This window comes from Pan troglodytes, chromosome 7, assembly GCF_028858775.2.
Source record: "Pan troglodytes isolate AG18354 chromosome 7, NHGRI_mPanTro3-v2.0_pri, whole genome shotgun sequence".
In the NCBI taxonomy this organism is placed as follows: domain Eukaryota; kingdom Metazoa; phylum Chordata; class Mammalia; order Primates; family Hominidae; genus Pan; species Pan troglodytes.
In genome coordinates, this window is record NC_072405.2 from 25,920,734 (window position 1) to 25,945,942 (window position 25,209).

Genomic DNA, 25,209 nt, shown 5'->3' on the forward strand with positions numbered 1-25,209 from the left:
TTTTGCTATGTTGCCCAGGCTGGTCATGAACTCCTGAGCTCAAGCGATCCTCCTGCCTCAGCCACCCAAAGTGTTGGGATTATAGGCATGAACCACCGCACCTGGCCTGGGTCGACCATTTTTTATTTGCTGTGCTAACTATCCCCGGTGCTGCATGTGTACTATTTGTCATGGCTATAGTAATCTTCATGATTACTACTATTCATCTGTAATTAAGATATAATTGGGATAATACAATGAACCAGGCATTGCACAAGGGGCTTTGTGTGTATTTTCTTATCTAATGTGAGTGGTATTCAGAACATACTTAATTGACTTAAGGAAGACTTGCTCACAAGCGGTTCACAAACTGTGGGTTTCAGGGAAGTCATTTCTGCTGTCTGAGACTCAGTTTTCCCCCTCTGCAAAATAGGGAGCTGGATGCCTGCCTCTCCAGATTCTTTCCTTTTCCATCACTGGTTTAACTCAATTCACTCATGTTTAGGGAGTCCTTACTGCATACTCTGCACAGATTTGTTGCTTAGAGAAAACAAATACAGTTCAGTCCCTGCCTCAAAGCTTGTACCATCTAGTGTAATGACAGGAAGCCAGGGGTATCCGAGGGGTAGAGAACAAGGAAGTCAATTATGTCAGGCAAAAGTGGGGAGATTCCTGAGAGTCGATCCTAATTAGAAGCTTCCTGAAGGAGGAGAGACTTCCGTTCAGGGTAAAGGAGGCAGTTGGTGGTGTGGGAGTACAGAAGCACCACTTGGCAGAACTGGTGGACAAAACAAGCTATTCCGCAGTGAACCAGAACGCGGCTGCGTTCAGGACCAACTCACCTGACATTTTCCCTGTGCTAAATGTAAACTGGTCACGGTATTGATTCTGCTGCAAGATAAACTGCAGAATCTCAGCTACATCATAAAGGTATGTGGATCTCAGAAGAGCGAAGCATTTGGATATTTGAGATGAGTCCCCAGATTAAAACTGCTTATTTTGGCGCCCCCATGTGCTGAGGCTCTCAGCCTCAGGGAAACCTCCAGTGTGAGGATGATAAATCTGATACATCTGGATTTGTGTCACAATATAATAGAATTAATTACCATTGAAATTGGCAAATGCTAGTGTTTAATAATAAATGTGTATGCCCCTCTTCATTTCAGAAAGAAACTGAAAGGGTTTGCAAATATATTTGCCATGCAACAAGTTACAAAATACAAAAGATAAGGAAGAAAAATAAAAGAAGAAATAATAGAGTAAGGTCAGAGGAAAAGTCGAAATGCCCAAACCCTTTAAATACTTTATTAGAAGTGGGCTGTATGCATACTTTGGGCTCAGGACCTTTTCAGCCAATGCGTTTTTTTCCTAAAAGAAAGTTTTTGGTTTTAACATGATAATGTAGCATGTCTAAGATTCTAAGAGTTAATGCAGAGATTTATCTTTATTAATGAAAGGGATTTTGGATATTGCATAATGCTGTGTGCTTTCATTTATGTTGACTGCTTATAAACGATTCATGAGACACAGGCTGAAAGCAAAACACCAGGCCAAGGCTTTCTGGCTGAACTTCTGAGGCTGCATAGCTATTGCCCCAATGGTTTTACTTAAGGAAACCGCAGGTCTGAGGACAATTACATTCTCCAAGAAGAGGAATTCTCTTTGACATTTATTATTTCCTTTGAGGAGAGGCTTTTCTCTCTGCTTCCCCCACACACCCATTTATCAGAAACGTACTCTTTATTTTTCAGAGACAGGGTCTTGCTCTGTCACCCAGGCTGGAGTGCAGTGGCATGATCATGACTCACTGGAATCTCAAATTCTTGTGCTCAAGCCATCTTCCTGCCTTAGCCTACCAAGTAGCTAGGACTACAGGAGTCAGCCATCATGCCAGGCTCATTGTTTAATTTTTGTAAAAATGGGGTCTTGCTATGTTGCCCAGGTTGGTCTCAAACTCCTGGCCTCAAGTTATCTTCCCATCTTGGCCTCTCAAAACACTGGGATTATAGGCGTGAACCACTGCCAAACACATTCTTTTTTTTTAAAATTTATTTTAGTGGTGACACATTGGTTTATTAAAATATGTAGCAATGTATGGTGAAAATAATATTCATATTTTATTTTCTTAAAACAGAATATTGCAGTTTTTAGTGATAGATTTTGCTTTTTAGGGTGGTTTTAGGTTACAGAGAAATGGAGAAAAAGATACAGGGTGGCCATTTACCTCCTCCCCTCCTGCACACAGTTTTCCCATTATTAATTTCTTACGTTAATGTGGTACATTTTTGACAACCGATGTACCAATATTGATACATCATTATTAGCTAAAGTCCGTAGTTTAAGTTAGGGTTCACATCTTGTATTGCTCATTCCTTGAGTTTTGACAAATATATAATATTGCATTTTCACGATTAACATTTCTATGTATTTGATCACTGCATAAAATATGAAAACAGTAGTAAAATCCAGAAATATGGTTATGAATAAAGTTTTTTGAATTGTTGCAAAAAATATTTACCTCATTGTATTATGCTGAAAAGCCAAATAATCCATCATGTTGCTCAAATTGTTTTAGAATGAACTTTAAAATGTAAAAATGTCATTTTTTTCCTGATTTCTTTTTTTTCAGTTTTTATCTTTTTTTTTTATTGTTATACTTTAAGTTCTAGGGGTGTTTGACAAGTCAAACACATTCTTATATTACTCTATGACATTGGAGAAAGACTGGGGCAAGTCTGCCCAGAGAACAGTGGAGCCGAGTGTGACAGCTGGAGGGCCCCAGCCAGGTCTGACCTGCTTTGAGTTCATGTGTCTTTTATTCCTAGTGTCAAGCAGAATGAGCGCTACGGCCAGTTGACTCTGGTCAACTCCACCTCGGCGGACACAGGTGAATTCAGCTGCTGGGTGCAGCTCTGCAGCGGCTACATCTGCAGGAAGGACGAGGCCAAAAGGGGCTCCACCTACATCTTTTTTACAGGTAAAATACTTGGTGCATTAATGGAACTCTTCAAACTTCTGGACTGGGCTGAGAGCTGAAGGTTCCCCCACTGCATGCCGAATAGCAAATAATGACAATCAGAGCACTTCCTGTTTGCCAGGCTCTGGGCTGAATGCTTTACATCAGTTATTTCATGTAAGTCTTACCGTAACCCTTCAGGGCAAATACTAATATTATTCCTATTTTTTTTTCAGATGGGAAAGTTGAGGTTTAGAGTGATTAAATAAGTCCTTAAGGTCACACAGAAAGTGAGTGGTGGTAACAGGATTTCAACACAAACCATTTGGTTCCAGGGTCTGTCCCTGCACTCCCCAATACGGTGACCACTAGACATGTGTGGCTACTTAAACTTAAATGAAAATTAAAATGAAATAAAATTAAGAACAATTTCTCAGTGCACTTGCCACATTTCAAGTGCTCAACTGTAGCACGTGGCTAATGGCTATTGTACTAGACAGCGCAGAGAGAGAACATTCCCTTTATCACAGAAAGTTCTATTGGACAGTGCTGCTGTTGACTTTCATCACTGTGTTCTCAGAACCTATGACCATCTTCTTTTTGGAAACTCCATAGGATGCTTCACTAAAGACCTCCTATTTGTCCTTTTTATTGTTTTGTTTTTTGATTTTTCGGTAGAAGTGAGGTCTCACTGTGTTGCCCAGGCTGGTCTTAAACTCCTGAACTCAAGCTTTCCTCCTGCTTCGGTCTCCCAAATTGCTGTAGTTACAGGCATGAGCCATTGTGCTCAGCCCTGTTTGTTCTTATGAATACTATGCGCTGAGATTTCGGGGGCAAGATTCCCAAAGACTGTGGCTCTTGTGTCTCCAGTCCCTGTCCCTAAGCCTCAGTGGACCGCCTCAAAATGTTCAGGTCAGAGTGGAGAAGTCTTCTCTGCAGTGCAAAGTATGTTTCTGGAAGGTGGAGCTTGCATTTTGAGAAACACGTGTGCAGAATAACTGCTCAGCCTCTTTCTTCTGTAATGTTCTCTAGGTTCTGAAGTTTAGGGGATGAAGTTCTCCAGCAAGGTTCAGAAGTCAGTAACAGCTTTCAGGAATCTTACAAAGCCACCCTCGTCCTATTGTTGTCCAAGACATTTCAGGTGAAACCAGAATCCTTTGTCAGTGCCTGGGCAGGGACTTCCATGAAACTTCTCCATGCCTTGAATCTACCTACCTTTCAGACGTAGACCTAGACATAGGCCTAGACCTAGACATAGGCCTGTGACCCAAAGGATGTTATACCCTGACCATTAAAGAATGTTTTAGTTCAATCTTATGTATTTGTCCTTTCCTGCCCAAATAGCTCCTCTCTGGCAAGGAGATGCATTAGTAGGGTATGCTGCAGTTCTGGAAGCACATGTATCTCATTTTGATGCAGACTTTTTACTCCTTAGTTCAGAGATCCAAGTTCTTGTCTCATGCCAGGAAAACTTAGGCACACAGACACTTAAAAGAGTGCGTGGAGTAGAATTTATTATGCGAAAAGGAAAGCTCTCAGCAAAAAGAGGGGTCCTGAAAGCAGGTTGCAGGTTGCTCTCTACACAATTGAATACAAGGGCTTCTGTGTTCCCCCGGTAGGGCTGGGTTCCCTGTTTGTAAGAGGCGTGAATTCCTGGCGGCTCCACCCCATCCTTTCAGTGTACCTGCAGGCCCTTAATCTGAGTCACTCCACGTTGATTTATTTCCCTTACTGCACGTGTGTTAAGGGATGGAATTTTTCCACTGGGGGCATGTTTAGGCAAGACCCCTGTGCACAATGACCTTGGTAGGTCAGAGGTTCTCTAAGGACCTTCCCGTATCTGCTTGGGAGAGTTCTCTGCCTCCTGCCTCTATCAATTTCATTCCACAACATCCCTGGGAAATAAGCAAAAGCTATTTTATTATCTCCAAAATACTAGAAGTACTAATGCTCATGCTGAGCTTCAATGTTCCAGGTCCTGTAGTGGCACAATAAGGAGCCAAACCTGTTTTTCTGACCCGGGATCCAGTGTTTTTACTGCCTTGAACCTTTTGTAGGACAAGGTGAAGGATGGACTGATAGCCAGATTCTAGCTAGCATAACTGGTGTTGTCAGGAGAATTGCTAATAATTGTTCATAGGCAATCTCTTTGGATCTTCATTTTGGAACTCGCTACACAAGATTGTAAATGTGCCCTTTGTATTATACCATGCTGTGAAGCAACAGTGGAAAAAGCAACCAACTAAGATGAATAAAAGTCTGTTATTCAAGTCAATGACTGATTCCACATTTCAAGTTGCAGAAGGAAGATTCTTTGCCAAGATTAGCACTGTTGTGTCTTCCCAAAGTATTGGTCGAGGTTTTGAACTGCAGGCTTAGCTTGGGCAGAATATCCTATTAATATTATGGGCTCTTGGCCAGGCATGGTAGCTCATACCTGTAATCCAGCACTTTGGGAGGCCACGGCGGGCGGATCACCTGAGGTCAGGAGTTCGAGAACAGCCTGGCCAACATAGAGAAATCCCATCTCTACAAAAATACAAAAATTAGCTGGGCGTGGTGGTGCACACTTGTGCTCCCAGCTACTCAGGAGGCTGAAGCAGGAGAATCGCCTGAATCTCGGAGTTTGTGGTTGCAGTGAGTCAAGATTGCGCCACTGCACTCCAACCTGGGCGACAGAGCAAGACTTTACCTCAAAAAAAAAAAAAAAAAAAAAAAAATATGGGCTCTCTTTGAGTTTTGGAGGCGGAACCTTTTTGTTTTTTTTTAACTGAACTAATTTTGGAAACCAAAGAAAAGCTAAAATATATTTATTCCAACTATCAAGAAACTTTGATCAAAAAGGGATCAAAAACTTTGATCAAAAAAAATAAATGCTGTAACACATTTGACCTAATCTGTTATACATCATTTATTTTTTCTTATTTGTCAACACTAAGCTAGGAGTCCAGTTGGATTTTCACTATAGGGTTTGGCAATTTGTCTTTTCAAGCATGGATGGCTTTGAGAAACCAAGATGAGCTGTTACAGAAGCTGAGGTTCTCACTGCTGGCTCAGGATTCTTTCAGAACATGTGTTTCCTGGCTACCCATGTGGAGAAATGTTTGTCATTCATTATGTTTGTATGTTTCCTAGAGTTTGATTAAAAACACTGAAGCTTCTTTTGGGGGACTGTCTGTTGTTAGTGTGCAATTTGTGATTAAATAATTGCCGTATGTATTTCCTCTTTCATCTTGATCCAGGAGGCTCTTGGAAGGTTTTCCCTGCTTCTCTTTCACTTTTTATTGTAGTATAACATATGTAAAGAAAAACATTCAAATTCTCAGAATACAGCTCAATAAATTATCCTTAAGCAAACAGGCACATGTAACTCCCACCCAGATCAAGGATGAGAACATTACCAGCAGCAGGGCTTTCTCATAGTAAAAGGCTGAGGCTCTAATTTTTATACGTAGGAAAACCACATTAATAAGTACTTTCCTGGCTGGGCGCAGTGGCTCATGCCTATAATCCCCTAGCACTTTGGGAAGCCGAGGCAGGTGGATCACTTGAGGTCAGGAGTTCAAGACCAGCCTGACCAACATGGCGAAACTCCCTCTGTACTAAAATGCAAACATTAGGTGGGCATGGTGGCACACGCCTGTAATTCCAGCTACTCGGGAGGCTGAGGCACAAGAATTGCTTACACCCAGGAGGCAGCGAGTCAAAGTTGCAGTGAGCCGAGATTGCACCACTGCATTCCAGCCTGGGTGACGGAGTGAGACTGTCTCAAAATAATGAATTTGCTGTAATTTGGATTTAGTTTATAGCTTGTTAACTTGCATTTATTTATTTATTTATTTTTATTTTTATTTTTTATTATTATTATACTTTAAGTTTTAGGTTACATATGCACAATGTGCAGGTTAGTTACATATGTATACATGTGCCATGCTGGTGTGCTGCACCCATTAACTCGTCATTTAGCATTAGGTATATCTACTAAAGCTATCCCTCCCCCCTCCCCCCATTTTTTGTTTTTTTGTTTTTTTTGAGATGGAGTCTCGCTCTGTTGCCAGACTGGAGTGCAGTGGCACCATCTCAGCTCACTGCAACCTCCGGCTCCCTGGTTCGAGCGATTCTCCTGCCTCAGCCTCCCGAGTAGCTGGGATTACAGGCATGCGCCATCGTGCCCAACTAATCTTTGTATTTTTAGTAGAGGTGGGGTTTCACCATGTTGTCCAGGAGGGTCTCGGTCTCCTGACCTCATGATCCGCCTGCCTTGGCCTCCCAAAGTGCCCGGATTACAGGCGTGAGCCACTGCACCTGGTCGAGTTTTTTTTTTTTTAATCTAAAATCCCATGTGTTTAGTTTTCTTTAAGTAAAACATTTGTCTTTTAGATGAGTGGACATAAATACATTTGCGGGGACATGTGTAATCTATAATTATTAAAACAATCTTCAACACTTTGTTATTGTTGATGGAAGCTACGGATTGCAAATATATTTTTAAAGCAACTGGTGTGGTCACATTTCAAAGTATGTATTATAGCATAAGAAGTAAAGTATATATTATAGTATAAGAAGTAAGGCTGGGAACATTGGCTCATGCCTGTAATCTCAGCACTTTGGGAGGCCAAGGCAGGAGGACTGCTTGAGTCCAGGAGTTTGAGACCAGCCTGGGCAACATAGTGAGACCCTGACTCTACAAAAACTAAAAAATAAAAAATTAGACAGGCATGGTGGCACGTGCCTGTAGTCCCAGCTACTCAGGAGGCTGAGGTGGGAGGATCATTTGAGCCCTGGAGGTTGAAACTGCAGTAAGTCATGATGGTGCCACTGCACTCCAGCCTGGGCAACAGTGTGAGACCCTGTCTCAAAAAATAAAAATACAAGAAGATATTTTTGTGTTCTTAAATTCACATGGTTCACTTATTCGACTAATGGCTCTGCTTATCGCTTCAGATTATTCTACACACTTTTAAAACAAAAGTTGCCTCTAAATCTTGCAATCATAAAATCCTAAAGTGTTGTTGCTAAGAAAACATCTTTAATATTATCCACTCCAGATTCTTCTCTTGACAAATGTGGACATTGAAGCATGAGGAAATAAAATAATGCCTTTGAGGCCATGTAGATGGACTCTGTGTGAACACAGAACATCGGGCATAACATTGACAAAGGTACCCCTTACCTAAGCCTGAAAGCCAATTTCTTATGAAGTTGCACAGACCTCCCAGCCTGATGGAAACCCATGTAAAAGACGGAGACTCTCTGAGCCATGATATACTCTTCCCTCCTCTTAGAGTCAGGAGGAAGGATCTCCATGTTAGTGAACTTGGTACTTACAGCCCAAGAACTCTTGGCTCATGAACCATTTAATGATGTGTCCAGGAATTCTGCCCCCAACCTAAAACACCATCTAACTGTGACACAAAAAAGGCAAGTGGGGAAGAAAGCCAAGAAAAATTATTTATTTCAGGAGCACTGTGGGGAAAACACAAGAAAGCATGTAATACGTATTGGGGTATCACTAGCTCTGAAGATTTCTCTTTGCAAATACTGTAATATTCCCTCAGAGAATGATCCAGAAAAACAAAGGATTCAATGTACCATGCCAAAAAAGAAAAGCCACCAGCACCAACAAAAATACCCCCAAAAGCCCAGTCCAGAGTTTCTTGCCTGTCCTAAGGACAGAATTGGTAGGCCAGTCCTCGTTTCTCCCATTTCAGTAAGATAAAAATGCCATCATCTGAGCTTAAAGAACCAGGCAGAGCAATTTCAGAGGAAATGGGGGGAGATAAGAGACTGGCTGAAGATTCCCAGCCAGGTGCTGGCCAAGCCGAGAGCAGACCTGAGACTGATGGGTTCCTCCTTCAAGCCGACGCCATTCCCCTCCACTAACCTTGGCAGGCGCCAGATCCTCTGGGCCGTGTGAGGACAGGCTGAGGACACTGTCACCGTGCTGGGGCTCCCAGGGGAGCTCTGATGTACTGGGAAATGCTTCCTGGCTGGCAGTTACTGACTGTGGCTGTGGGGCTGATTTCTCCACCCACAAGCAGCAGATGGTTTCAAGGTTTTACAACCGCTAAGGGTTTAAAACTTACAATCATAAAATCACATTAGTAAGTGCTTTCCTAAATATTGAGTTTGCTGTAATTTGGATGTAGTTTACAGCTTATTAGCTTGATTTTTTGTGGAAATCTAAAATCCAATGTGCTTGTCTTCTTTAAGTAATACGTGTGTCATCTACATGAGTGGATGTAAATACATTTTCAGGGGACATATGTAATCTATAATTATTCAAATGAGCTTTAACACATTTTTTTGTTGATGGAAGCTACCGATTGCAATTTTTTTTTTTTTTTGAGACACGATCTTGCTCTGTTGCCCAGGCTGGAGTGCAGTGGCATGATCTCAGCTCACAGCAACCTCTGCTGCCTCCTGGGTTCAAGCAATTCTCATGCTTCAGCCTCCCATGTAGCTGGGACTATAGGCGCGCACCACCACACTCAGCTAATTTTTTTTTTTTATTTTTAGTTGAGACGGGGTTTCACCATGTTGCCCAGGCTGGTCTTGAACTCCTGAGCTCAGGAGATCCACCCGCCTCGGCCTCCCAAAGTGCTAGGATTATAGGCATGAGCCACCACGCCTGGCCAGATTGCAAATATATTTTTAAAGCAACTAGTGTGGTCACTTACTTCAAACTATGTATTATAGTATAAGAAGTAAGGCTGGGCATGTTAAACTTTAACTTGTTAAAGGTTAATGTGTTAAATCTTAATTTAAATATTGTTCCTTGCTTCCTCATGGTGGTGATCCATGGGCGTCATCTGGGCTTGTACTGATACCTTTTCTGTTTTCTTTCTTTTTTTTTTTTTTTTTTTTTGAGACGGAGTCTGGCTCTGTCGCCCAGGCTGGAGTGCAGTGGCGCTATCTTGGCTCACTGCAAGCTCTGCCTCCCGGGTTCACGTCATTCTCCTGCCTCAGCCTCCCGAGTAGCTGGGACTACAGGCACCCACCACCACGCCTGGCTAATTTTTTGTTTTTTTAGTAGAGATGGGGTTTCACCATGTTAGCAAGGATGGTCTCGATCTCCTGACCTCGTGATCTGCCCGCCTCAGCCTCCCAAAGTGCTGGGATTACAGGTGTGAGCCACCGCGCCCAGCCTTCTGTTTTCTTTAAGGAGACAGGAAGTTAAATCGTTCTTCCAAAAAATGAAAAGCATTAAAGTAAAAAAAGAAACCCCAGCCTTTCCTACTCCTAAGGACTCAGTATTCGGAGTATGCTGCCAAAATCCTTAAGGGTGCTTTTACTTTGCGTCTCCGGAGTGAATAAGCCTGTGTCTTCCTTCCCTTTGCAGAGAAAGGAGAACTCTTTGTACCTTCTCCCAGCTACTTCGATGTTGTCTACTTGAACCCGGACCGACAGGCTGTGGTTCCTTGTCGGGTGACCGTGCTGTCGGCCAAAGTCACGCTCCACAGGGAATTCCCAGCCAAGGAGATCCCAGCCAATGGAACGGACATTGTTTATGACATGAAGCGGGGCTTTGTGTATCTGCAACCTCATTCCGAGCACCAGGGTGTGGTTTACTGCAGGGCGGAGGCTGGGGGCAGATCTCAGATCTCTGTCAAGTACCAGCTGCTCTACGTGGCGGGTAAGCCTGGCCACCCCTGCCTAGATTCTAGTTAGTCCCCTGGTCAGTTTCAGGTACTGCTGTTCCCTGCCTGCAGGTGGAATAAGGAAGCTCCATGAGTGCCTTTTGTTTCATTGTTGTTGGGTTGCTGTTGTTGTTTTTCTCTTTTTTCTTGAGACAGGGTCCCGTTTTGTTGCCCAGGCTGGAATGCAGTGGCACAACCATTTTCTCACTGCAGCATTAAAGCCCTGGGCTCAAGCAACCCTCCCTCCTTAGCCTCCTGAGTAGCTGGAACCACAGGTATGAGCCACCATGCCCTGCTAATTTTTTTTTTTTTTTTTTTGTCTCATAGAGAAGAGGTCTCCCTACCTTGCCTGGGCTGGTCTCGAACTCCTGGGCTTAAACAATCCTTTGATCTTAGCTTCCCAGAGTGCCGAGATGACAAGTGTGAGCCACCATGCTCGGCCCACTTATGCTGTTCTTAAAGGCTTCCCTTCTGCCCCACCACTTCTAGGATGGATGTTCTCCTTCCTTGGTATGACCCTGACCGAAAACCCCTCTTCTCCATTCCAGCCAAATCCTTCCATCGTTCACTCTGCTGCTGCCTCTGTGTTGGATCAGCAGGTCTTCTATGTCCCCAAACTCCTTTAGAGCATCCTCCCAGCCTCTTGGTCTAAACCCAAATCTGCTGTCTCCTAAGGATATCATTCATTCCCACGTCAAGGCTGGCATCCTTCTTGTACCCATTCCCACCTGCCAACCCTCATTCTCTGCCCTTCTGTTGGGAACCTCTGCTCTTTGGGGGCTCTACCAGCATTCTCATTTCCTTTCCTGTCACTTCCATGCATTCATCGAACATTTTGGCACTTGGTTCATGGCCCTGCTTGTCACTCCATTTTTAGGGTGACTTTGATATCAACTTGGTACCCACTGGCCAGGTTCATGGACCCCTCATCCGTTCCACCTCAGATATTCCCACCCTCATCACAATGTGAACATGTCAACCACAACCACTGTGACAGCAACCACCGGGGCTGACCCCAGCTCCAGTGACGCAGGCTTGTACTTTCCCAGAATTCTGTGTTCAATGACTCCCTCAACCGCAGTCCTCACCTGCACCCCCCCTGTTCTTGAGGGCTTTCTGCCCTCCCCACCCATGAGGCTTAGATCCTGGGTCCCACCACATCAGTACTCACTACCCACACCCGGCACGCCCTCCTCTCTGTACTCCCCTCTCCTGTCCAGGAAAGAACCATCCCGGATGAACACAACTAACCTTCTCCCCATGCCTGTACTCAGGGAGTTAAGAGCTGTTGGGACACTCCCATGGGAGGGTAGAGGGCATGGCCATGAATCCCCCATCTCTCGTCTACCCTGCCTGGTGTCCTCTGCGTTTTGTCCCGTCTTTCTTCTGTTTTCCCCAATGTGCACAGAACACTTGGAGTTCTCAAATTCCTGCCTCATTCTCTTCTAGTTGGCCTTACTCCCTTCCTCTTGACAGAACTGAAACATGATCAGTCTCTCAATTAAAATTGGAACTACTTGTTTCAATGTGGCCATTTTAGTGAGGAGTTTCATTTCATAGCATTTATACATGAAATACTTTTTTCCCTGGTAACTGCCATCTGTTCCATTGTGTTGAATCCCCCTTTTCCTGAGGGTAGGGAGATCTGTTGGTCATGTCGAGTTTCCCTTTGATATCCAACAGGCTTGCTGGGTGAGTAAGACAGCCTCATTCTGGTTTCTAAGACCGTTTGTTTAAAATCTTCAGTCCCAACAATTCATCCAAGCCTGCTTTCTGCTCTTCCTGTCACATGCAGGCTCCATGGTGAGTCCAGCAGCTCTGAGTCGGAGGCCACAGTTCCCTCCGCTCCCCTCCCCTCCCCTCCCCTCCCTGCTGGGGCACCAGGTTAGGGGAAGTAAGTGAGAGAGGTCAGAGCCCTAGAGCTGGCTGTCCCTGGTAATAAATGCTGACCTGGCTTGTTGTCTGTTAGCCTGATGGGAACAGATAGTGACTCCAGTGCTTTGTCACAGGTGATAGGGACTCACCTGTCACAAGCCCCCTTGGTGTCCTAGGCCCTGTCCCATGCAGCCTCGCCTTCTCCTGGACCCTCAGCTGGAGGCTGCCTCTGCTTGTATGAACTTCTTTGCTCTGAGCTGCAGCATGGCTGAAAGGGCCTGGAGTCCTGACATCTCTGTGTCTACCTGATCACCTGACTCCAGAGCACGTGGCCACCAGAACATACAGTGGAGACACAGTCTGGGCCCTCTTTACTTCTCGAAGTCCCCCACCCTGCCATCTTGTCCAGGGCTCTTTTGCCCCGGGCTGAAGTCATAGGGGCAGGCTAGGAGCAGTTGCGTTGCAGAACGCTGCAACACCCCCCACATTCCTTGGCAAGCAGTTCTCTGAGGCCGCTCCCTCGCCTTTCTGGAGTGAAGCACCCTCTTGCCAGCCTTGCAAGGGAGGAGGGGAAATAGTTTCTCTTCTGGCACTGTAGTCCCTCAAAGGTGACTTTAGTCTCTCCGAGAACTCTCACCTTGACCAGGGGAGAGTGGTACGTGTGGGCAGAGTCCATCCACTGCAGTGGAGCTTCTCAGCCACCCTGTCGGGGGGATCAGTAGCCCCGAGAGTGAGCTGCTCTCTGAAGTTAGAATTTGGGTTCTGTCATGCCTCGTGTTCTCAGCCATGGTGCTTATTCAGCAGGCCATGCCCCTTACACCCTGTTACCAAATCCCTCTCACAGCCCTGCTCCACCTCCCCCAGTGTTTTGCTGAGCCCACCACTCTTCCCCACTAGAACCAAGTCCCTGAATGAAAGAGCTCTCCATGTCCCTCTCCACTTCTTTTCCTCCCACACACTCCTCTGCCCACTCCCATCTGGCCTTCTCCCTTGACTTCCACCAAAACGGCTATTGCCAAGGTACTCGGGGACCCCCATGCCATTAAAGTCTGTCCCTGTCCTCCTGGATTCCACCTCACCTGCAGGGAACAGCCTCTGCCCTGGCTCCATTTTTCCCAGCTTCCCCCACCTCCCCCACAGCTTTCTCACTCTTCTTGGTCAGCTCTTAGCCTTCTATCAACTTTGAAATGCTGGTGCTCCCCCAGGCACCCTTCTTTCCCACTCCTTGTTCTGTCCCTGGGCCTGCTTCACATCTGTACACTGGTAACTCCCAAGTGAACGGAAGTGGCCGGATCTGGGAGCATCAGGTCCACGTGTCCGCTATCCACCTCAGGTGTGCAATGAGATGCTTCGGGGTCCTCCATCCTCCGCGTGCCATCCCTGGCCTCAGTGCCATCCTCCCTGGACCTGGTTCTTCCTCCTCCTCTGCCTTGGTGATGGCACTACCTTCACCCAGGGGTCAGGCCTGCGGCTGGAAGCCAAGCTAACCTCCCTTCTCCTCCCGATCCTTTCTACTTTTTTCATTAAATCACTTTCAAATCCTACTGTTTCTCTCCATCCTCACTGCAAAAAAGGGATCAAGCTAGCATTGTCTCTGCCCTGGACTTATGCGAATACCTTCTCATTTCCCCTAGGTCCACCTTTTCTTTCTCCACTCCATTTTCCACACTGTAGCTGATTTTTTTTTTTTTTAATACAGAGTCTTGCTCTGTTGCCCAGGCTGGAGTGCAGTGGTGTGATCTCGGCTCACTGCAACCCCCACCTCCTGGGCTCGAGTAATTCTCCTGTCTCAGGCTCAGTATCTGGGATTACAGGCATGTGCCACCATGCCCAGCTAATTTTGTACTTTTAGTAGAGATGGGGTTTTACCATGTTGGCCAGGCTGGCCTCGAACTCCTGACCTCAGGTGATCTGCCCACCTCAGCCTCCCAAAGTGCTGGGATTACAGGAGTGAGCCACTGTGCCCGTTCCCTGATTTTAATTAAACCAATCAGTAGGTTCCCGCTTCTCCCAGAAACAAAGTCCAAATCCTTTGCGTGGCCTGAATGGCCTCACATGGACTCACCTCTGTCCTCCTCCCCATCCAGGTCTCACTCCTCCCTCCCCTCCTCTCCCCAGCCCTCCTCCACTCCGCCACTGCCTCTCACCCAGGGCCATGAACATGGGCATTCCCAGCCTGCTGGTGTCTCCCTGCTTCTCCTGTTCCTGTCTCTGAAGCTCAGCCTTGAGATTTTAGTTCAAACAGCGCTTCTTCAAGGAAGCCCTTCCTGGCTCTCAGACTGTTCTATTCTGGCCTTTTGGAGTACTCTGGGCTTCTGCTTCATAGCTTTTAACACAGCATTTTAAATTAACCATATGATGACTCACTCAGTGTCCGGCCCCTTTGCTAGAATACAGATTCCAAGGGCTCAGAGATCAGGTCCATCTCCCTCCCTGCTCTAGGCCCACCTGCTAGCACATAGCCTTTCTCAAGGCTGCCATCAAAATTGCTCATTAACACACCTGTAATCCCAGCACTATGGGAGGTCAAGGCATGAGAATTGCTTGAGGCCATGAGTTGCAGATCAGCCTGGGCAACATAGACCAAAAAAACTGAAAAACTAGCCAGGTGCAGTGGCTCATACCTTAATCCTAGCTACTCAGAAGGCAAAGGTGGGAGGATGGCTTGAGCTTTCCTCCAGGATGCAGGAGTTTGAGGCTGCAGAGAGTTAAGATTGCACCACTGTTGGCAGGTGCCTGTAGTCCCAGCTACTCTGGAGGCTGAGGCAGGAGAATGGTGTGAACCCGGGAGGCAGAACTTGCAGTGAGCCGAGATCGCGCAGCTGCACTCCAGCCTGGGTGACAGAGACCCCATTTCTAAATAAATAGACAGCTTGTTGAGTGAATTCCCCATAATGAAGAAATTTGTTTCTGAAACATGAGGCAAAGGCACTGCAGACCCAGGTAGCACTCATGCCCAAATATCTTTCACATCTGTACATTTAGATTTTCTGTTCCTCTTCTGCGGATGGTCAGCCACACACCTATCTGCTCCCTGCCACCCCTGTGGACACCACCACCCAGTACTTCCTCCCTGCTTCTTCCCTAGGGACTTCTTCCCCCTCACCTCTTCATTCTCTTCACATGACCACTGATGGACCTCCGAGCTTCCTCTCCTAATCACAGGCTTGGAGGCTGTCCTGGGAGTCCTGGTGCCTACCCCATTCCAGACCACCAAGGTCAACAGGTAAAGGTGGCTTCAAAGGAAGCCCCAAGTTGTGGGCTCACACTGTCCTCGCACTGGTCAGGAAGCTGTGAGAAAGGCAGAAAATTCCATCTCTCTCCATGGAAAAGAATGCATCTGTAGGTTTGTTTTCAAGGTTACACTCGGGGTCTCACTCTGCCTGTCTCGTGCTTGCTTCCAGTTCCCAGTGGCCCTCCCTCAACAACCATCTTGGCTTCTTCAAACAAAGTGAAAAGTGGGGACGACATCAGTGTGCTCTGCACTGTCCTGGGGGAGCCCGATGTGGAGGTGGAGTTCACCTGGATCTTCCCAGGGCAGAAGGTAAGTGCTGTACCTGCATCTCAGCCCCTGCGTCTCAGCCCCTGCATCTCAGCCTCTGCATCTCAGCCAGCCATTTTAATTCACAGCTTCGTCCCCACCCAGTGCTATATGCCATAACTTCAGAAGTGCAAGAAACATGTGGGGCTATGTTGGGGGCCAGGTCTTGTTTGTTTTTTTTGAAGATGTTTCAGTATATTTAAAAATGAATTTTTTTTAAGGACAGGAAATAAGAGATTGAGTTTCATTAGTCAATTTGCTCAATGTACCCTCTTCATATGCAGGTTTTTTTTTTTAAACCCTTAAGTAAGAAAGGACAGTAATGCTCATTGCAGCGCCATTCACAATACCAAAGACATGGAATCAACCTAAATGCCCTTCAATGGTAGACTGGATAAAGAAAACATAGTACATATACACCAAAGAATACTATGCAGCCATGAAAAAGAATGAGATCATGTCCTTTGCAGGAACACAAATGGAGCTGGAGGCCATTATCCTTAGCAAACTAACACAGAAACAGAAAACAAAATACCTCATGTTCTCACTTTTAAGTGGGAGCTAAATGATTAGAATACATGGACATATAGAGGGGAACACACACTGGGGCCTACCTGGGGGTGGAGGGTGGGAGGAGGGAGAAGATCAGGCAAAATAACTAATGGGTACTAGGCTGAATATTAATACCTGGGTGAGGAAATGATCTGTCATTTCATGACACGAGTTTACCTATATAACAGACTTGCACATATACCCCTGAACCTAAAATAAAAGTTTTTTTTAAAAAAAAAGGACATTGAGAGGAAAGGGAAATGAAGGATCTCCCTCTTTCCTCCTGCCCCCACCTCAGTCTTTCATTCCCATCTTCTGGGCCAACTAGAGTCTAATCTAACCTCCTCCTGGGGTCCTTCAGAGTGTTCTCTTTGTTTTTAATATATTTAGTCATTTTTGATTTCAATAGGTTTTTAAGAACAGTAGGTGTGTGTTACATGAATAAGTTCCTTAGATGATTTCTGAGATTTTGGTGTATCCATCACTTGAGCAGTGTACACTATACCCAATGTATAGGCTTTTATCTCTCACCCCTCCCCCCAACCCTTTCCCCTGAATCCCCAAAGTTCATTGTGTCATTCTTATGTCTGCATCCTCATAGCTTAGCTCGCATTTAACAGTAAGAACATACCATGTTTGGTTTTCCATTTGTGGATTACTTCAATTAGAATAATGGTCTCCATCCAGGTTGCTGCAAATGCCATTATTTAATTCCTTTTTATGGCTGAGTAGTATTCCATGGTATATATACTACATTTCTTTATCCACTCATTGATTGATGGGCATTTGAGCTGGTTCCATATTATTGCACTTGTGAATTGTACTGCTGTAAACATGTGTTCAAATATCTTTTTCATATTATGACTTCTTTTCCTCTGGGTAGATACCCAGTAATGGGATTGCTGGATCAAATGGTGGTTCTACTTTTAGTTCTTTAAGGAATCTCCACAGTTTTCCATAGTGGTTGTACTAGTTTACATTCCCACCAGCAGTGTAACAGTGTTGCCTGTTCACCACATCCATGCCAACATCGATTATTTTTTAATTTTTAAATTATGGCCATTCTTGCAGGAGTAAGGTGGTATCACATTGTGGTTTTGATTTGCATTTCCCTAATCATTAGTGATGTTGAGTACGTTTTCATATGTTTGTTGGACTTTGGTATATCTTTTGAGAATTGTCTATTCATGTCCTAAGGCCAATTTTTGATGGGATTGTTATTTTCTTGCTGATTTGTTTGAGTTCCTTGTAGATTCTGGGTGTTAGTCCTTTTTCAGATGTATGGATTGCAAAAATTTTCTCCCGCTCTGTGGGTTGTGTGTTTATTCTACTGATTATTTCTTATGCTGTGCAGAAGATTTTTAGTTTAATTAAGCCCGATCTATCTTTGTTTTTGTTGCATTTGCTTTTTGGTTCTTGGTCATGAACTCTTTGCCTAAGCCAATGTCTAGAAAGGTTTTTCCACTGTTATCTTCTAGAATTTTTATGGTTTCAGGTCTTAGATTTAAGTATTTGATCCACCTTGAGTTGATTTTTGTATAAGGTGAAAGATAAGGATTCAGTTTTATTCATCTACATTTGGCTTGCCAATTATCCCAGCACCATTTGGTGAATAGGGTGTCCTTTCCCCATTTTATGCTTTTGTTTGCTTTGTCAAAGATCAGTGTAAGTATTTGGGTTTATTTCTGGGTTCTCTATTCTGTTCCACTGGTCTGTGTGCTATCTTTATACCAGTACCATGCTGTTTTGGTGACTATGGCCTTATAGTATAGTTTGAAGTCAGGTAATGGGATGCCTCTAGATTTGTTTTTTTTTTTGCTTAGTCTTGTTTTGGCTATGCAGACTCTTTTTTGGTTCCACATGAATTTTAGGATTGTTTTTTCTAGTTCTGTGAAGAATGATGGTGGTGTTTTGGTGGGAATTGCATTGAATCTGTGGATTGCTTTTCGCAGTACGGTCATTTTCACAATATTGATTCTACCCATCCATGAGCATGTGATGTGTTTCCATTTGTTTGTGTCATCTATGATTTCTTTCAGCAGTGTTTTGTAGTTTTCCTTGCAGAGGTCTTTCACCTCCTTGATTAGGTATATTTCTGAGTATATATATTTTTTGAAGCTATTATAAAAGGGGTTGAGTTATTGATTTGATTCTCAGCTTGGTCGCTGTTGGTTTATAGCAGAGCTACTGATTTGTTTACATTAATTTTGTATCCTGAAACTTTGCTAAATTCATTTATCAGTTCTAGCAGCTTTTTGGAGGAGTCTTTAGGGTTTTCTAGGTATATGATTACATCATCAGCAAACAGCAACAGTTTGACTTCGCTTTATTGATTTGGATGCCCTTTATTTCTTTCTCTTGTCTGATTGCTCTGGCGAGGACTTCCAGTACTATGTTGAATGCAAGTGGGCATCCTTGTCTTGTTGCAGTTCTCAGGGGAAATGCTTTCAACTTTTTCCCATTCAGTATAGACAGTTTTCATTACCTTAAGGTATGTCCCTTCTATGCCAATTTTGCTGAGGGTTTTAATCATAAAGGGATGCTGGATTTTGTCAAATGTTTTTTGTGTGTCTGTTGAGATGATCATGTGATTTTTTGTTTGTAATTCTATGTGGTGTATCTCATTAATGTCTTGTGTATGTTAAACCACCCCAGTATGAAACCCATTTGATCATGGTGGACTATCTATTTGATATGCTGTTGGATTTGGTTAGCTAGTATTTTGTTAAGGATTTTTGCATCTATATTCATCAAACATGTTGGTCTATAGTTTTCTCTTTTTTGTTATGTCCTTTCCTGGTTTTGGTATTAGGGTGATACTGGCTTCACAGAATGATTTAGGGAGGATTCCTTCTTTCTCTGTCTTGTGAAATAATGTTGATAGGATTGATACCAGTTCTTAGAATGTCTGATAGAATTCATTTGTGAATCCATCTGATTCTGGGCTTATTTTTGTTGGCAATTTTTTAAATTACCATTTCAATCTCACTGCTTGTTATTGGTCTGTTCAGAGTTTCTCTTTCTTCCTGGTTTAATCTAGGAGGGTGGTATAATTCCAGGAATTTATCCATCTCTTCTAGGTTTTCTAGCTTGAGTATGTAAAGCTGTTCACAGTAGCCTTGAATTATCTTTTGTATTTCTGTGGTATTGGTTGTAATATCTTGTTTCATTTCTAATTGAGCTTATTTGGATCTTCTTGGTTAATTTTGTTAATAGTCTATCAGTTTTATTTATCTTTTCAAAGAATCAGCTTTTTGTTTATCTTTTGTATTTTTTTTGGTTCAATTTCATTCAGTTCTGCTCAGATCTTTATTTCTTTTGTTCTGCTACGTTTGGGTTTGGTTTGTTCTGGTTTTTCCAGTCCTTGAGGTGTGACCTTAGATTGTCTATTTGTGCTCTTTCAGACTTTTTGATGTAGTCATTTAATGCTATGAACTTTCCTCTTAGCACTGCCTTTGCTGTATACCAGAGGTTTTGATAGGTTGTGCTACTATTTTCATTCAGTTCAAATAATTTTTTAACTTCCATCGTGATTTCATTCTTGACCCAGTGATCATTCAGGAGCAGGTTATTTAATTTCCATGTGTTTGTATGTTTTGAGGGCTCCTTTTGGAACTGAGTTCCAATTTTATTCCACCGTGGTCTGAGAGAGTACTTGATATAATTTCAGTTTTCTTAAATTTATCGAAACTTGTTTTGTGGCTTATGATATGGTCTATCTTGGAGAATGTTCCATGTGCTGATGAATAGAATGTATATTCTGCAGTTGTTGGGTCGAATGTTCTATAAATAGCCCTTAAGTCCATTTGTTCTAGGTTATAGTTTAAATCCATTGTTTCTTTGTTGATGTTCTGTCTTGATTACCTATCTATTGCTGACAGTGGAGTATTGAAGTTCCCCACTATTACTGTGTTGCAGTCTATCTCATTTCTTAGGTCTAACAGTAATTGTTTTATAAATTTGGGAGCTCTGGCATTAGGTGCATATATATATATATATATATATATATATATATATATATATATATATAAAATTGTGATATTTTCCTGTTGGGCAAGTCCTTTTATCATTACATAATGTCCCTCTTTCTCTTTTTTAACTGCTGTTTCTTTAACGTTTGTTCTGTCTGATATAAGAACAGCTACTCCTCTATAAGACAGGCCTGCACCTGTAATCCCAGCTACTAAGGAGGCTGAGGCACAAGAATCACTTGAACCTGGGAGGTGGAGGTTGCATTGAGCCAAGATTGAGCCATTGCACTCCAGTCTGGCCGACAGAGTGAGACTCTGTCTCAAAAAAAACAAAACAAACAAAAAGAATAGCTACTCCTGCTCACTTTGGTGTCCCTTTGCATGGAATATCTTTTCCCAGCCCTTTACCATAAGTTTATGTTAGTCCTATTTGTTAGGTGAGTCTCTTCAAAACAGCAGATACTTGGTTGGTGACTTCTTACCCATTCTGCCATTCTGAATCTTTTAAATGGAGCATTTAGGCCATTTACATTCAACATTAGTATTGAGATGTGAGGTACTATTCTATTCATCTTGCTATTTGTTGCCTGAATACCTTGGTTTTTATTTATTTATTTATTGTGTTTTTGTTTTATAGGTCCTATGAGATTTATGCTTTAAGAAGGTTCTATTTTGGTTTATTTCAAGGATTTGTTTCAATATTTAGTGCTCCTTTTAGCATTTCTTGTAGTGCTGGGTTTGTAGTGGCAAATTTTCTCAGCATTTGTTTGTCTGAAAAAGACTGTATCTCTCCTTCATTTATGAAGCTTAGTTTTGCTGTACACAAAATTCTTAAATGATGATTCTTATGTTTAAGGAGGCTGAAGGTAGGGCCTCAATTTCTTCTAGCTTGTAGGGTTTCTGCTGAGGAATCTGCTGTTAATCTGACATGTTTTCCTTTATAAGTTATCTGGTGCTTTTGCCTCACAGCTCTTAAGATTCTTTCCTTCATCTTCACTTTAGATAACCTGATGACTCTGTGCCTAGGTGATGATCTTTTTGCAATGAATTTCTCAGGTGTTCTTTGAGCTTCTTGTATTCAGATGTGTAGCTCTCTAGCAAGGCCAGGGAAGTTTTCTTTGATTATTCCCTCAAATATGTCTTTCAAACTTTTAGATTTCTCTTCCTCCTCAGGAACACCAATTATTCTTAGGTTTGTTTGTTTAATATAATCCCAAACTTCTTGGAGGCTTTGTTCATTCTTTTAAATTCTTTTTTGTTTGTCTTTGTTCGATTGGGTTAATCCAAAAATCTCATGTTCGAGTTCTGAAGTTCTTTCTTCTGGTTGTTCAGTTCTATTGCTAAGACTTTCCAATGTATTTTGCATTTCTCTAAGTGTGTTCTTCATTTCCAGAAATTATTATTGTTTTCTATTTTTGCTATCTATTTCACTGAAGATTTTTCCCTTCATATCCTGTATCTTTTTTGATTTAATTAAGTTGGAGTTCACCTTTCTCTGATGCCTCCTTGAGTAGCTTAATAACTGACCTTCTGAATTCTTTTTCTGGCAATTCAGGGATTTCTTTTTGGATTGGATCAATTGCTGGTGAGCTAGTGTGATCTTCTGGGGTGTTAAAGAAACTTGTTTTGAAATATTACCAGAATTGTTTTACTGGTTCCTTCTCATTTGGGTAGACTATGGTAGAGGGAAGATCTGGGGCTCAAGGGCTGCTCTTCATATTCTTTTGTCCCATGGGGTGCTCTCTTGATGCAGTGCTCTCCCCCTTCCCCTATGTGTGTGGCTTCCTGAGAGCCAAACTGCAGTGATTGTTATTTCTCTTCTGTATCTAGCCACCCAGCAGAGTTACTGGGCTCTGGGCTGGTACTTGGTGGTGCCTGTACAGAGTCCTTTGATGTCTCAGGTCTCTCAGCCATGGATGCCAGCAGCTGATCTGATGGAGGTGGCAGGGGAGTGAAATGGATGAACTCTGTGAGGGTCCTTAGTTGTAGTTTTGTTTATTGCACTAGTTTTGTGTTGGTCTTCTGCCAGGAGGTGGCACTTTAAAGACAGCATTAGCTGCAGTAGTATAGGGAGGATCAGGTGGTGGGCAGGACCCTAGAGCTCCCAAGAGATTATGTCCTTTGTCTTCGGCTACCAGGGTGGGTAGAAAAAGACCATTAATTGGGGGTGGGCTAGGCGTGTCTGAGCTCAGACACTCTCCTTGGGCGGGTCTTGCTATGGCTGCTGTTGGGATTGGGGGTGTGGTTCTCAGGCCAATGGGGTTATGTTCCTCAGGGGATTATGGCTGCTCTGCTGTGTCATGCAGGTCACCAGAGAAGTGGGGGAAAGCCAGCAGTTACAGGCCTCACCCAGCTCCCACGTAGCCCAAAGGGCCGGTCTCACTCCCTCTGTCCCTGCCAACAGCACCGAGTTTGTTTCTAGGCAGTGGATGAGCAGGGTTGAGAACTTGTCCCAGGCTACCAGCCTCTTGGTTAAGAAAGCAAACAGGGCTTTCAGATTTCACATCTCCTACCTGCCATGGTTTCTGTGCTGTGTCTGCACTCCTGCTTCACCCCCTCACCCGAGTTCTGTCCAGGAAACTGTGTTTGGTCAAAATTGTTACACAGTTCAGCTAGAAGTTTCCTTCTCCCTGTGGTCTTTTCCCAGTTTCTCTGGTAGCCCTCTCCAAGGATCTCTGTGAGACAAGTCAGAAATGGCTTCCTTGGGGACTGAGAGAGCCCATAGGGCTCTTTCTGCTGCTCCTTTCTATTCCTGTGTTTCACTTGGCTAGAGTGTTCTCTATACAAGCTGTGCCCATGGCAAGCTGCTGTGAGCAGACATCCACCAAGTGGACATAGACCATGCCAAAAAGGTGCTGTGAGGCCAGAGATAATTTTAAAGTAGACTTCTCATAAAAGCAACTGCAGTGTATTTAGCCCTTGTGCATGTTCTGCTTGCTAAAATAACAGCTCTGCTCCCAGCACGGAATAATCCCTTTGTTGCCAGGAGAGATTTGGCCTCCACAAGACACATTAAGTAGCTGACATTCTGGCCTATGGGCTGTGATTGGTAGAAAATAACTGTCTCTGGGGAATAGTGTTTTCCGGCATCCTGGTACCAGGCACTTGATTATCAAACGTGTTGGTCATACTTACAGGACATTGATGATTTTCAATAGAGGTCCCCCCCCCCCCCCCCCCCGCCGCCACATTGCTATTTGGTATTTTATGAGAAGAGGTATTCACTTAGTGATATATTAGTTCTGTTACATGAATTCAGAAAATACTATGTTTTTATCACTGGAGTTGGGTGGACATCTCAAAAGTGACCATCGCACTTTGTAGAAATAGGGGTCCTGTCATGTAGTACATTATCTTACCCATCCTTGGTACAACTTTTCTCCCACTAGAGTCCTAAGGCACACTGGCCTAATCATACTTCTCCCTCTCTCAAATCTGAGCAATTGGGAGCTCTTAGTCATTTATACAGTGGGTGCTTTTTCAGGCTACTGACTTTCAGTTCTGTAGGTAAGAACCACTTAGCTAGGAAAAGAAAGTGGGCAATGTGAAGAACGGGGCCAGTGGAAAATTTTCTCCCTGCTTATGCTTAATACCAGTTCCACTTCCTTGGAGTTCTAAAAGCACACATTTTAGATTAAGTAAAACCTTACAGAAGAAAAGGGCAGAAAGACAGTACCAAACAACGTAATGAAATTCAAGGGCTGTTTGGAAAAAATGCAACCTAAAATGATTCCAGTGTAGAAGCTTCCACAGCTTATGAGCTACGCATACTAAACAGCCTTTTATAAGCATGTGCTTTGCTCTCTGAAAGGAACGCTCAACAGTGTTGGGTGAGTGGGAGCTCTTTATAGCAGCTTGTCCCTCATGCTTCAGTCTGTGCGGGTGTCGTTAAACAGGATGAAAGGCCTGTGACGATCCAAGACACTTGGAGGTTGATCCACAGAGGACTGGGACACACCACGAGAATCTCCCAGAGTGTCATTACAGTGGAAGACTTTGAGACGATTGATGCAGGATATTACATTTGCACTGCTCAGAATCTTCAAGGACAGACCACAGTAGCTACCACTGTTGAGTTTTCCTGACTTGGAAAAGGAAATGTAATGAACTTATGGAAAGCCCATTTGTGTACACAGTCAGCTTTGGGGTTCCTTTCATTAGTGCTTTGCCAGAGGCTGATGTCAAGCACCAAACCCCAACCCCAGTGTCTCGTGAGTCCGACCCAGACATCCAAACTAAAAGGAAGTCATCCAGTCTATTCACAGAAGTGTTAACTTTTCTAACAGAAAGCATGATTTTGATTGCTTACCTACATACGTGTTCCTAGTTTTTATACATGTGTAAACGATTTTATATAATCAATCATTTCTATTAAATGAGCAAGTTTTTTGTAAAAAATAAAAAGTGGGATAAGTGTTTTTTTAAGTTAAGTTGACTTAAAATACATCCAGAAAGACTTGGTGGTGGTGATACGTGGGTCAATACCAAGTATTCTCTTTTATATCACCACAATATATTAGAATTTTAAAATGTACTAGATACAGTTCAACTACTTACCCACAAGCAACAACTCCAGACTCAAATGCTTAGAAATGTCATTTTGTCTTAGTAGCAACTTTAACAAATGTGAGTTAATTTATGAAGGTATTGAAAAAATTCAAGTACACTTCATTTTTTTAAACTGCTGCACTCAAA

At 43.4% G+C, this 25,209-nt stretch overlaps 1 protein-coding gene across 1 annotated transcript in view; it reads left to right on the forward strand.

Annotated features, from left to right (window-relative positions):
- PDGFRL (platelet derived growth factor receptor like) overlaps positions 1-24,918 on the forward strand; it is a 67,963-nt gene extending 43,045 nt beyond the window's left edge. The window contains exons 4-7 of the mRNA XM_016959143.4: positions 2,805-2,956; positions 10,278-10,571; positions 15,855-15,994; positions 24,411-24,918. Of these exons, the coding sequence (XP_016814632.3) occupies positions 2,805-2,956; positions 10,278-10,571; positions 15,855-15,994; positions 24,411-24,599 (775 nt within the window). The 3' untranslated portion in view covers positions 24,600-24,918. The remainder of the gene's footprint in view (positions 1-2,804; positions 2,957-10,277; positions 10,572-15,854; positions 15,995-24,410) is intronic.
- Positions 24,919-25,209: the final 291 nt, after the last annotated feature.